Here is a 13,683-nt window from a genome sequence, read left to right on the forward strand (position 1 = left end):
AGAAATTAAATTATACTTTGATAACAAGCAATAGTTTTCAAATAAGTAACTGATATTTATATTTTCACTTAACTTAAAACCTTCATACTGTAACTAGACATTTAGCAGATGAGATTTTGTTCTTCAGGACCGTCGAAATATTAGTAACAAAAAAGAAATTATCTAATTATATGACTTACAGAATTGCATTACGGCACATTTCACATTAACCTAACCTAACCTAATCCAGCAAAGCTACGACCAAAGCCAATTCAATTTAACCCATAAATTCTAAAAACTCATTGTTTTCGCAACCATCAGCAACGTTAACCGGTCACGTGCACTTAAATAACCCTCCAGCGCAGTGGGTCGAATAAACCACAAGAGTAGAGGCGTTTCGTGCAAAATTAACAACGGGCGTACGTTACAACTGATGTGATCTACTGTTAGTGCGTACGACTGTGGAGTGCTCTAGTGATAGGCGGTAGCGGATAATTGAGTTTTCATTTAATTATGTAAAAATAATAGCCCTGTATTATACCGTCCCACTGCTGGGCAAGTCTTTATTACTGAGAGGAATGTAATTGAGTGCAAGAAATCTTGTGATTAAAGCCTTGACTGTCAATGATAAACTGTTATTTGGGTTGAGTTTTAGTTAAAGATGTCATCTTTAGTGGGGATAAGATATTGTCTTAGTTTATTAACAAGGCTAATGTCAAAACGTAATAGTACAAATGTGTAATTTTCCAAAATAAAAACTATATTTTATAATGTAATGAAATAAAACAAGTTTTCAGAATGAATCGCGGTGTGATCTACTCAGAATGAGCTCACTGTGTATTGAAGCTGCTCATTTTGCGTAGATCGGACCGTCACCAGCAATTTTTTTTATTGTATATTGTAAAATATATAGGTAGACATTGTAATTTTTATTTTTCTGACGATCTGCACCTCATTCCGCTCCATGACCACCTATGTCTTCGAAACATCGGGTGAAAATGAAAATATAAAAAATCGCGATAAAAAACTGAACTAGCCTTAATGTCTAATATTCACGTAAACATAAGAAACCATTACATGTTAATCCAAGATATGCTATCTGTGAACCAGTTTTTATTTAAATACATAGCTACAACTATTTATACGTTTACTGATAACAGCGTAGGTTCGTAATAACGTACGTTAACTTTATATGACTGTTTTTTGCCAAATAAACAATAAAAAAACATCCAAATATTTCATTTAACATTTTTATTAAGTACAAAGTAGGATAAGAGCCATCACTGACACAATATTGTTGTTAATCATAACCGGCGCCGTGGCTTAGTTGGTTAAAGCGCCTGTCTAGTAAACAGGAGATCGGGGGTTCGAATCCCCCCGGGGCCTAGCTGAAATCAGCATATATTTTTATGATATTCTTTTATAAATTAACATCAAACACTGCTCCGTTAGTTAATAAAAAAAAATCGCCACACGCTTAAACTTTTTAAATTATCCCACGTCCATCCCGCTGAGGTAGAATGGTCCATTGTGCCGCACGCCACGGGCGGGTTATTGGTATTGTGGAATAAATATTCATTTTTAAAGTTTTTCCAACTGGCCAGCACCCGTTGGACGCGTCCTAACATTTTGCACGCGATTATACGTTCGAAAATTGAATTTCGCAGTGGAATAACACACCTGAATCCGTGGCAGTTTGAATAAAATAGGTTCTCGAACATTCCTGATTGTTTTTTTATAAACATGAATGACGATACGACCTTCGTTTTTTTCTCATGCAGTAGATTGTTATATAGTTGTATACTATGAAATTATTTTTTACACTTTTACTAACAACAATAAAAATAAAACGCTCTAAACTCAATTAGTTTTAATTTTTGTCTTAAAAATATTACTTACAACTTTAACTAAACTATAAATTGCAACTAAAGACACAACTAATGCAACTGATAACGCAACTAATATAGTTACAACTAATTCTAATTCCATATACTGATACAGCGGCATGTTCGCAGCAGGAGACCGGAGTTGCCTCGCGCTGCCGTGCCTAAGAAGGTATTCTGTCCACCATACAGCACGCTCGAGGGATGCTTGCGGCTGGTCGGTCATAATCGAACGAAGTTTAATGATGTTGTTGCGGTAACTGGAATAGTGAAAGAAATGCTCGTGCAGTGGTTATTTATAGGATTACTTTCACACCCTAGTCAAAAATAAAGGACTCACAGATATGCAACATATAAATGTAACAGGCCACTAAATAGATTTTAATTAGGAGACTTTAATATCCTTTTTTATGTTCTAGAGATAAGAAGTAACCTAAAACACTTAGTGACAATGTATTAATTCGAGAAATAAAAGGTAACATCGAAGAAGTTTCATAGATAAGCGTGACTAGACTTTTTTATTTAGTTATTTTAGTCTAGGGTTAGTTTTTGCTTCGCTTAATATGCCATAAATACTTTGTTTACCTTTTATCCTCGATTACTTTAGTTATAGCTTCCTTGAAATTCTTCTCGTTAATGGTGTGTATGTTGAGTCCTACTCCGATCTTGTGATGCTCATATTTCTCAGCATTAAACCACTGGTCTCCAGACATCGGTATAGCAACCAACGGTACAGCAGCATGAATAGCCTCTTCAGTTGAATGTAGCCCTCCCTGAGTTATAAATAGTTTTACCTTTGGATGCCCTGTAAATTTTATTGAGTTTTATCTTATTATAAATCTTATCTTGTCGACATAGTGTTCATATTGTTATATTACATTTAAGGGTTTAATTTCTTCACGTGTTTTATAGATAAATGTTGGTATATTTAAATCATTTAACTGATTAAGTTCATCTCACTTCTTATTATATAATTGCCGCCAAGCAGCAGTGTTTACTCACTGTTGTATTTTGGTTTGAATGATATTGTAGCCAGTGTAACTATTGGGCATAATAAGACTTGAACTCTTATATCTCAGGATGGTGAGCGCAGTGGATTACTAAATAATATTTTGTTATTCAAAGTGTTGGATGGTGTTTGTTCTGTTTATGGCCCGTCGTATCATTTACCATCAGGCAAACGACAAGCTCGTCTCGTCATTAAAAGCAATAAAAAAACATTAGTTATGAAAGTTTTAATGATGTTTGGGCGCTAGAAATTAATCAAGAAATCGCTGAATAACTTAGAAGATGTGGAACACGGTGAGACCAAATCTTGAATTTATATATAACCTACTTTGCATCTTGGAAATTTGCATCGTTGGACTTTTATGATGGTAAAGCAAAAACTAGTAAAATTAAGTTAATAGTTGATTTTAATGTAATAATAATATCAGCCCTGTATTATATACTTGCCCACTGCTGAGCACGGGCCTCCTCTACTACTGAGAGGGATTAGGCCTTAGTCCACCACGCTGGCCTAGTGCGGATTTGTAGACTTCACACACCTTCGAAATTCCTATAGAGAACTTCTCAGATGTGCAGGTTTCCTCACGATGTTTTCCTTCACCGTTAAAGCGAACGATAAATTCACAAAGAATACACACATGATTTTTTAGAAAAGTCAGAGGTGTGTGCCCTTGGGATTTGAACCTGCGGACTTTCGTTTCGGCAGTCCGTTCCACACCCAACTAGGCTATCGCCGCTTCATTTCAATGTACTATATGCTAAATATTTTTATGCAGGAATCCGTTTAGGTATTATTTTTCTCCAAGGAGAATGAGATAAAAAAAATGTGCATGAAGTTAATATTAGTGGCTTAAGGTTGGGAGTAGCAGAATGCAATAAGAACTTACGTAATAAATCAGCTTGTGGAAACCATTTACCAATTCTTACATTATTTGGCTTTCCAGAAATTTCATCGTCGTCCCATTTCCAAAGCACATCGTAAGGCAATTGCGAGAAAACTTTGAAAAAAATCCTTATAGTTTGCGCAGGAATTTGTGTTGGGCCAACATTTGTGCCAAAACTCATATAAATTATACCATTTTTAGAAGAATCAAAGTATGTTTTCAAATCCTGAAACAGGTTTTTATTTGAGACTTATGATTCCTAGAGAGTAGTCATTGTAATGAAAGTCTTAGTTCCCTTTTTACTCTTCTTATTCGACATTTTATAAATAAAACATCGAACCAGTTTGACATTTTACATTTAATTTAAGGATTTATATCGTCTAATTTAACTAAGTACGATTGTCACTTACTTTGGGTAACTCTTTCTGTGGTTTTATATGTAATGCTCCCACATAAATCACATTAGGAGGCACCGGGCGATTGAACTCCCAAATCGGATGGACGTTCAAAAACAGGAACTCAACATTATTACTCAACTCACTTAGAGGCGGTATATCAGGAAAATGCTTCTTCAACATTTCATTTTCCAATTTTTCATAGTAATAATCCAAATACATAACATAATAATAATTGTATAATTCGACCAACTTCTCCCACATAGTTAAATTGTAAAGTCTTTGATGATATACTGTTGGGTATAGTAGCGGATGGGATGTTGAACCAAAAACATAGTTGTTGACTTCTAGAGATCCAAATGAACTTATCTGTATCACAGGAACTTTGTACACATGTTGCAACGATAAAACAGGTCTCAAGCATGCTTCCAGTATTAGCAGATCAAACTTCTTCTCCTTGTCTCCAAGTAGTTGCTTGATTGGTTCCGATTTAAGTTCCACGTCAAAAATATGAAGGAATAAATGAAAAATCTGGCTTATTTGGGCATGTATGCCACGTCCCTTAGCCATAGAGATAATATTGTCTTTGAACGTGTAAGCTACTTCATGGATGTCGATTTCTGTGTAGTTAACTGGCGCTTGACCCTTCGGATACGCTGGATTTGCCGTGATCACTGTCACTTCATGTCCTCTGTTCGCTAGTTCTTCGACAAAAGGCCGGAGAGAGATATAATGACTTAGAGAAGGTAGAGGAAACACTACTAATATTCTTGCACTGTCACAAACGAGCACAAAACTTAAACTGACAAGGAATTTTATTACAAACATAATTGAATTGGTGAATCGACGGATCACACTAGCAACTTGGCTGACAATCAGTGATTATAATTACGAATAAATGTCAGTAAGTTATCTATGAATTATAAAAACAAGTTTAAGAAATTGCGAGATGCAGGAATTTCGTACCGTGTTAATTATGTACTGATATATTGACACTATCACATAAACCAACGGTATTGTTTTGTTTGTTTGATTGCGTTAATCTCTATTACTGGTTCGATTCTGTACATCAGTACATCATTCAGGCCAGGGTAACAGATAACTATATGGTATAGATGTATAAATAATGTTTACACCTTGAAACGTTTAAATGAGTTTAAACAGAAGAATAGACAAGATTTTTTTTTAAATTGTATATTGTAAAATAAAAGTAGATATTGTAACTTTGATTTTTCGGCGACACGCCTCAGTCCAACCCGTGACCATGAAGGCATCAGTTTTCGAAACAGCGGGAGAAAATTAAAATTAAAAAAAATAAAATTAAAAAAATAAACTATAATAAAATCCGAAAACTAGTTTATTTCGATGTCTAATATTCGCGTAAACATATGAAATTATTATGCGTTATATATTCATCTAGGGTATGCTATCTGTGAGCCATATTTCATTCAAATACATAGTTGCAACTGTATCATGATGATATGTAGGGACATAAACGAATATTTGCGTGACGATGGAAATGTGTGCAAGTACTCACATCTGCCACTGCCACACCACGTCAGGATATCTGCATTGGTATACCTCTGCACTCAGGAGCATTTATCAGGACACCACACAAAGTTAATACAGACAATATGCAGATTTTAGGTCCTCGGACACCTAAACTTTCAGTTATTGCATTAATTATAAAGCGCGCCGGGGAACGTGCCGCCATCGATGTACTGATCTTTCGTTAGTGCACCATACGCTGAATGGCGCGGCCGCGGGGCCTTTCATTGGCCAGCAGTATTGGTCGATTTAGATGGCGGCAAATGTGTGCGAATTTGAATAATTTTCGCTTTCACACACATACCACCATCACGCGAATTATTATAGAAATAGTTTATATTTTTATAAACAACGGTTACGAAACAACAACTATATATATGTTTACTGGTAACAAAATTCAAAAATTTTGATTTAAGATGTTTATTAAGTGGAAAGTACTATAAGGGCCGTCACTGAAGTACAATATTGTTGTTAATAGTAACCGGCGCCGTGGCTTAGTTGGTTAAAGCGCCTGTCTAGTAAACAGGAGATCGGGGGTGCGAATCCCCCCGGGGCCTAGATAAATTTCAGGACTTTTTTTTATTATATTCTATTATAAATTAATATTAAACACTATATTGTAAGCAATATCTAAAATACTGCTCCGTTAGGTGCTCAATAAAATAATTACCACCCGCTTAAATTTTTTAAATTATCCCGCGTCCATCCCGCTGAGGTAGAATGGTCCATTGTGCCGCACGCCACGGGCGGGTTATTGGTATTGTGGAATAAATATTCATTTTTAAAGTTTTTCCAACTGGCCAGCACCCGTTGGACGCGTCCTAACATTTTGCACGCGATTATACGTTCGAAAATTGAATTTCGCAGTGGAATAACACACCTGAATCCGTGGCAGTTTGAATATAATGGGTTTTCGAATGTTCCAGTTTGTTTTTTTATAAACATGAATGACGATACAACCTTAGGATTTTCCTTACGAAGTAAATTGTTACATAGTTGTCTTCTATTATTTTTTTATGCATTTAGTAACAAAATAATATAAATAAAACGCTCTAAACTCAATTAGTTTTAATTTTTGTTTTAAAAATATTACTTACAACTTTAACTAAACTATAAAATGCAACTAAAGACACAACTAATGCAACTGATAACGCAACTAATATAGTTAAAATTAAATCCAATTCTATATACTGATACAGCGGCATGTTCGCAGCAGGAGACCGGAGTTGCCGCGCGTCGCCGTGTCTAAGAAGATATTCTGTCCACCATACAGCACGCTCGAGGGGTGCTTGCGGCTGGTCGGTCATAATCGAACGAAGTTTTATGATGTTGTTGCGGTAACTGGAATAGTGAAATAAGATACGTCTTTAGTTGCAGTACACCCTATTATCTTCAAACAGGTGCATTACAAAAGAAACCATAAATGTAACAGGGCGTTAAGTGGATTTCAATTAAGAAACCTTAAGATAAATTTTAAGTTCTAGAGATAAAAAGTAGTCGCAAAGAGTTGGGGACAATGTATATTCTATTCATGAAATAAAAATACACAATCAAATAACTTTCAGAGTTAAGTGTGCTCAAATCTTTTAATTTAGCTATTTTAGTCTAGGGTTAGTTTTTGGTTCACTTAACATGTCATAAATACTTTTTTTACCTTTTATCCTCGATTACTTTATTTATAGCTTCCTTGAAATTCTCCTCATTAATGGTGTGTATGTTGAGTCCTACTCCGATCTTGTGATGTTCATATTTCTCTGCATTGAACCACTGGTCTCCAGTCATCGGTATAGCAACCAGCGGTACAGCAGCATGGATAGCCTCTTCAGTTGAATGTAACCCTCCTTGGGTTATGAACAGTTTCACTTTTGGATGCCCTGTAAATTTTATAATTAAACGTTATCTTGTTATAAATTTTATCTTGTCAGAGATAATGTTCATTTTGTTATATTAGATTAGAGGGAAATTTATTTGTGCACATATATTTATAAATAAATCTATTCAATATGATTTTATTATGTATTTCTTAATGGTGAAGTTCTATTCGTAAATCATTGAACTGATTAATAACATCTTAATGCTTATTATGCAAATATTATAATTGTGAAAATGTTAATGATGTTTGGAGGTTAGAAATTAACAAAGAAATCGCTGAATTTAGAAAATTTGGCACATAGTGTCATCAAATCTTGAATCGACATACAGCCTACTTTGCATCCTGGAAATTTGCACGGTTGGTTTGTTGGTTTCTATACTGGGAAAGCAAAAACTAGTAAAATTAAGTTAATAGTTGATTTTAATGTACTATACAGAGTGCAATAAGAACTTACGTAGTAAATCAGCTTGCGGAAACCATTTACCAATTCTTACATTATTTGGCTTTCCGGAAATTTCATCGTCGTCCCATTTCCAGAGCACGTCGTAAGGCAATTGAGAGAATACTTTGAAAAAAATCCTTATAGTTTGCGCAGGAATTTGTGTTGGGCCAATATTTGTGCCAAAACTCATATAAATTATACCATTTTTAGAAGAATCAAAGTATGTTTTCAAATCCTGAAACAGGTTTTTATTTGAGACTTATGATAAATTGATAGTTGTAATTGTAATAATTTTTTTGTACGTTTTTTACTTTTCTTATTCGATCTAATATTAGAAACAAAACATCAAACCAGTCTGTTATTTTAAATATCATTTAAGGATTTATATCGTCTAATTTAACTAAGTACGATTGTCACTTACTTTGGGTAACTCTTTCTGTGGTTTTATATGTAATGCTCCCACATAAATCACATTAGGAGGCACCGGACGATTGGATTCCCAAATCGGATGGACGTTCAAAAACAGCAACTCAACATTATTACTCAACTCACTTAGAGGCGGTATATCAGGAAAGTGTTTCTTCAACATTTCATTTTCCAATTTTTCATAATGATGATCCAAATACATAACATAATAATAATTGTATAATTCAGCCAGCTTCTCCCATATAGTTAAATTGTAAAGTCTTTGATGGTATACTGTTGGGTATAGTAGCGGATGGGACACTGAACCAAAAACATAGTTGTTGACTTCTAGAGATCCAAATGAACTTATCTGTATCACAGGAACTTTGTACACATGTTGCAACGATAAAGCAGGTCTCAAGCATGCTTCCAGTATTAGCAGATCAAACTCCTTCTCCTTGTCTCCAAGTAGTTGCTTGATTGGTTCCGATTTAAGTTCCACGTCAAAAATATGAAGGAATAAATGATAGATCTGGCTTATTTGGGAATGTATGCCACGTTCCTTAGCCTGAGATATCGTATTGTCTTCGAACGTGTAAGCTACTTCATGGATGTCGATTTCTGTGTAGTTAACTGGTGCATGACCCTTCGAATACGCTGGGTTTGCCGTGATCACTGTCACTTCATGTCCCCGGCTCGCTAGTTCTTCGACAAAAGGCCGGAGAGAGATATAATGACTTAGAAAAGGTAGAGGAAACACTACTAATATTCTTGCACTGTCACAAACGAGCACAAAACTTAAAGTAACAAGGAATTTTATTATAAACATAATTGAATTGACGAATCGACCAATCACACTACCAACTTGGCTGACAATCAGTGTTTATAGTTACGGATAAATTTCAGTAAGTTATCTATGAATTATAAAAATAAGTTTAAGAAATTGCGAGATGCAGGAATTTCGTACCGTGTTAATTATGTACTGATATATTGACACTATTAAATAAACCAACGGTATTTTTTTGTTTGTTTGATCGCGGTAATTTCGGATATTACTGGTTCGATTCTGTATTTTGTCCACAATATATACTCAGAGATAATGTCTGCATCGTATTTTATCTTTGAATGTAATATGGAGTTATTGCCATATCAGGCCAGAGTCACAGATAACTATAACGTACATAACGTATGAATAATGTTTACGCCTTGAAACGTTTAAATGAGTTTAAGAATAGGCAAGAATGTGAAGGCCATGCTCAAATGTCATGCAATTAATCCCAGCTAATTTCCCTAATTAAGATAACACACGTTATTCCATAGGAGGAGTCGGTTTCATGCCTTGTTTTCAATCGTAGTTTGACATATAGTTTACTTCATAGACAAGAGAATGTTTATGTGTTTACAGAAGTTAGTGCCCGTATGAAAGCAAAACACAATCAAATATTGTTAATTAAATTTATTCTCAATATTTCACAATATTATGGGTAGTGAAAACGGTTCTAAAAATGAAACAAAATAAATCTCAATAAAATTAAAAAATGATTTCTATTTTAATTTTACTTTATCTTTTTTCTTTAACATATTCGCCACAACTTTAATTAAACTATATAATGCAACTGAAACTAACACCAATGCCATTAATATAGTTGCAACTAAGTCTAGTAGTAGATATTCAGCATATGGCATGTTTGCTGCAGGAGATCGCAGGAGTCTCGCGCTGCCATGCCGAAGTATGTACTCCGTCCACCATATACCACGATCCAGGGAACTTTGGGGCTGGTCGTTTATGATGGAGCGCAGTTCTAAAATGTTGTTACGGTAGCTGAAAAAACAATAGTTCATTTACTTACATTTCTGAGGTCAAGAGGATTCGCCTTCATAATGTAATATTGATTATCATTTTGTAGCAGCCGAGTTTATGCCTCGAGTAGGGTCTGGACACCATGATGTTGAACACCTGGTGGAAACCATTAAGGATGTGTCTCTTCAATGAGAGCGGATTATATTATAATATGCAAGGAGTGTGCATGTGTTGAATTTCAACCTTTATACATTGTGGTGTTTGCTTTTAATAAATTGAATATAGAACACCTTTGAAAGTAATATGGCGGGAGTATTGGAACAAACAAACTCACAAACTTTTTCTTTTTTTTATTGCTTTGAATGACGAGACGAGCTTGCTGTTCGCCTGATGATAAGCGATACGATCGCCCATATATTGGTATAGATAGTTTTACAGATTTATCTACAATAGTACAAGCTGTATCAATAGCCGTTTATCTTTTTTATGTAGTACGAAACGGATTAAATAGACTTTATTATTTTGGAGTATACGTTAGTACTTACCTTTCATCTTCAATAACTGTTGTTATAGCGTTCTTGAAATTATCCTCATTAATATTAGCTATGTCAAGACGCACTCCAATCTTATGGTAGAGGTGTCTCTCAACGTTGAACCACTGATCTCCAAACATCGGTATACCGATCATAGGCACGCCAGCATCTATAGCTTCCTCAGTGGAATGCAGACCTCCTTGTGTTACGAATAATTTTACTTTTGGATGACCTGTAACATTTGGAAGTGTTTTTTTAATTAGAGAACTGTGATCGACTATAATGGTCCTATACTCTCTGGAACTATATACGTATGCTGAATGTTCAGGCTTCCTGGGTGCACGGGTGGAATTAAAATAAGATGGGCGCAAGATGGCGTCTGTCAGGATAACCGCGCTAGGTGAAAGAGGGCGGAGAAAATATAATTCGTTTTTAAAGTAGTAAAAGGTTTTTACCTTATCCTGTTTTCCGATCCTACATATTATATATATTTACAACAAAATACAAAAAAAGTGCTGTATTAAAACATTATTCGTGCGTGAAGTCAAGAACAAAATTAAAAGTTTGCTAATGAGTATCAAACATGAAAACTTAAAGATTCTTAAAAATAAATGCATAACAATTTACTCACGCAGCAATTCAATTTGTGGAAACCATTTTCCTATCTTAACATTCTTTGGTGCTCCGACGATGTCACCGCTTTCCCATTTCCATACAACGTCGTAAGGTAACTGAGCGAATACTTTGAGGAATGTTGTCACGACTTGTTCAGGAATTTGAGCTGGGCTGACATTCGTGCCGAAACTCATATAAATCACGCCGTTTTTAGACGCGTCGAGGTATGATTTTAAATCCTGGAATAGTGTTTAAATAAGAATATAATTATTTACTTTTTCAATATAAAAATAATATCGATTGTTTGCTATTTTGTTACCCATTGAATATGTTGGTCTTGGACCTATTTTTAGTAACATAACTCACAAACTCGTTATTAACAAATTATAATATATAATATAAATTGGTTTATCAAAATACAGACTTAGTCTTATTTAAGAACTTCTGGTATAATTATCTTCTGTATCTTTCTTTTATTGAAATAATATATTTTTTTGTCTTTTTAATTTTATGGGATTTGTGTTTTTTTTTTACTGCTTATAGCTTGATAATTTTTATTTTGGAATTTATGCCCTTTTGGTTTCCTCAAGATGTTTGATCCTCAATTTATTTTTTATATATAAAATAATGATATTTATAATACTTACTTCAGGAACTTCCTTCTGTTGATGTAAATGCAGTCCTCCCAAATAAACCACATTAGGAGGCACCGGCCGATTAGACTCCCAAATTGGATGAACATTCAAAAACAGCAACTCCACATTATTACTTAATTCACTCAGAGGTGGGATATCAGGAAAGTGTTTCTTCAACATTTCATTTTCCAACTTCTCGTAATAATAATCCAAATACATAGCATAATAGTGGTTGTACAATTCATCTAATTTCTCCCATAATGTTAAGTTGTAAATTTTCTGATGAAACAGCGTTGGGTACAGTAACGGATGAGAAGTAGAACCAAGCACGTAGTTGTTCAACTCGAGGGTTCCAAACGAGCTTATTTGTATCACAGGGGCTTTGTACACGTGTTGTAGTGCCAAAGTTGTTCTAACACACGCTTCTAGTATCAACAGATCAAATTTTTTCGTCTTATCCCCTAATAACTTTTGTAATGCTTCTGATTTGAGTTCTCTATCGAATATTTCGTATAACATATTCAGTATTTGATTCACTTGATGATGTATGCCGTGTCCTTTAGCCAGTGATAGCATGCTATCTCTGAAAGTGAAAGCTTCATTTTGGATGTCGATTTCTGTGTAGTTAGCAGGCGTTTGTCCTTTCGGATACGCTGGGTTTGCGGTAATAACTGTCACTTCGTGTCCTCGTTTCGCTAGTTCTTCGACGAATGGCCGCAGAACCATGTAATGACTTCTAGAGACTAGTGGAAACACTACCAATATGCTTGCACCATCACACATTATAAAGATACTTAGACTTAATAAAAATTTGATTAACATTTTCGAAATAGAATATTCACCGACCGATATAAATGAGTAACGGGTGTATTTTAGCGTGCAACAAGTAACAATTCACATATTTATGAGTGCATATAAGTAATATCTTTACTGATAATATTGATGCCTTGATAGCGTTTATTTATGGTTAGTAATTTAGAATCCTATTAATATACGATATGAAAATGACGACGTCGACAAGATGCAATTTTTATTGCAAGTGTTATGTATTACTCGAAAACGACATTCAAATTCGTTTTAGTCATCAATTTTTTTTATAGACAATCGGCAAATTGCCTCCTCAGCACCTGCTAGTAAATAGATTAGAGTCTGGACTCTACATAGCGAGATATGATTCTTGTCTTTCGCCATTTGACACAATACTAATCCCAGCGTATTTGAAACTGGATATACAGTGGCTGATCCCAGAACGTGACACACTTATATGGGCCACTATGGCGGGTTTTAACATCTTGTGTACAGTGGTCGGTATCCAGGTAGATAAAAATATCCTACTACAGGCAACATGATATTAAAAACTAAAATAAAATTAAGCTAATTTGTGTTTTATCTTCGCTTGATCTTTAGCCTATGTTTTTGGTTATTTACAAATACAATGATAAATATAACAAAATAAAATCACAGTTCTTACAAAGAATATGTGATAAAGTAATGATGGAACACGGCTTAATATTCAGTAACATCTTATATCCTCGAGGTAAACAGCGACACTCCTTGTTTGAAGAAGATAGCATAATAGATAAGCACGTAACTTGCATCCATTAAATTTGTTCTTCTTTTTTTAGTCAGTGTCGTTTTGACATTGCGTTAGTTAATGAAAGCACGTGATTATCGTTTAATAA

The 13,683-nt window shown here is 34.6% G+C and overlaps 3 protein-coding genes and 2 non-coding genes across 6 annotated transcripts; 2 read left to right on the forward strand and 3 right to left on the reverse strand.

Annotated features, from left to right (window-relative positions):
• Positions 1 to 1,215: 1,215 nt before the first annotated feature.
• On the reverse strand, positions 1,216 to 6,741 carry LOC115455979 (UDP-glucosyltransferase 2). Its single transcript, XM_030184821.2, has 5 exons — positions 5,687 to 6,741; positions 4,165 to 4,924; positions 3,758 to 3,980; positions 2,448 to 2,667; positions 1,216 to 2,122 (listed from the first exon to the last, which is right to left on the reverse strand). Exons 1-5 carry the CDS (start codon positions 5,746 to 5,748, stop codon positions 1,840 to 1,842), a joined length of 1,548 nt encoding a protein of 515 aa, XP_030040681.2. The 5' UTR covers positions 5,749 to 6,741; the 3' UTR covers positions 1,216 to 1,839.
• On the forward strand, positions 1,292 to 1,365 carry Trnat-agu. Its single transcript has one exon. It is a non-coding gene; the product is annotated as a tRNA-Thr (tRNA).
• Trnat-agu lies at positions 6,181 to 6,254 on the forward strand. Its single transcript has one exon. It is a non-coding gene; the product is annotated as a tRNA-Thr (tRNA).
• Positions 6,742 to 6,750: 9 nt separating the features above from the next.
• Positions 6,751 to 9,523, reverse strand: LOC115455978 (UDP-glycosyltransferase UGT5). The gene is made up of 4 exons (XM_030184820.2): positions 8,434 to 9,523; positions 8,025 to 8,247; positions 7,352 to 7,571; positions 6,751 to 7,038 (listed from the first exon to the last, which is right to left on the reverse strand). The coding sequence occupies exons 1-4, from the start codon at positions 9,244 to 9,246 to the stop codon at positions 6,756 to 6,758; spliced, it is 1,539 nt and encodes a 512-aa protein (XP_030040680.1). The 5' UTR covers positions 9,247 to 9,523; the 3' UTR covers positions 6,751 to 6,755.
• Positions 9,524 to 9,937: 414 nt separating this feature from the next.
• LOC115455977 (UDP-glycosyltransferase UGT4) lies at positions 9,938 to 13,295 on the reverse strand. Of its 2 annotated transcripts, none has more exons than XM_030184817.2 (4): positions 12,014 to 13,293; positions 11,383 to 11,605; positions 10,764 to 10,983; positions 9,938 to 10,239 (listed from the first exon to the last, which is right to left on the reverse strand). In XM_030184817.2, exons 1-4 carry the CDS (start codon positions 12,821 to 12,823, stop codon positions 9,963 to 9,965), a joined length of 1,530 nt encoding a protein of 509 aa, XP_030040677.2. In that variant the 5' UTR covers positions 12,824 to 13,293; the 3' UTR covers positions 9,938 to 9,962. The 2 variants fall into 2 exon arrangements, with proteins under 2 accessions (XP_030040677.2, XP_030040679.2); XM_030184819.2 differs by lacking the exon at positions 9,938 to 10,239 and adding an exon at positions 10,264 to 10,374 and having other exon boundaries at positions 12,014 to 13,295.
• Between the last annotated feature and the right edge of the window lie 388 nt (positions 13,296 to 13,683).

Source organism: Manduca sexta, chromosome 6 (assembly GCF_014839805.1).
Source record: "Manduca sexta isolate Smith_Timp_Sample1 chromosome 6, JHU_Msex_v1.0, whole genome shotgun sequence".
In the NCBI taxonomy this organism is placed as follows: domain Eukaryota; kingdom Metazoa; phylum Arthropoda; class Insecta; order Lepidoptera; family Sphingidae; genus Manduca; species Manduca sexta.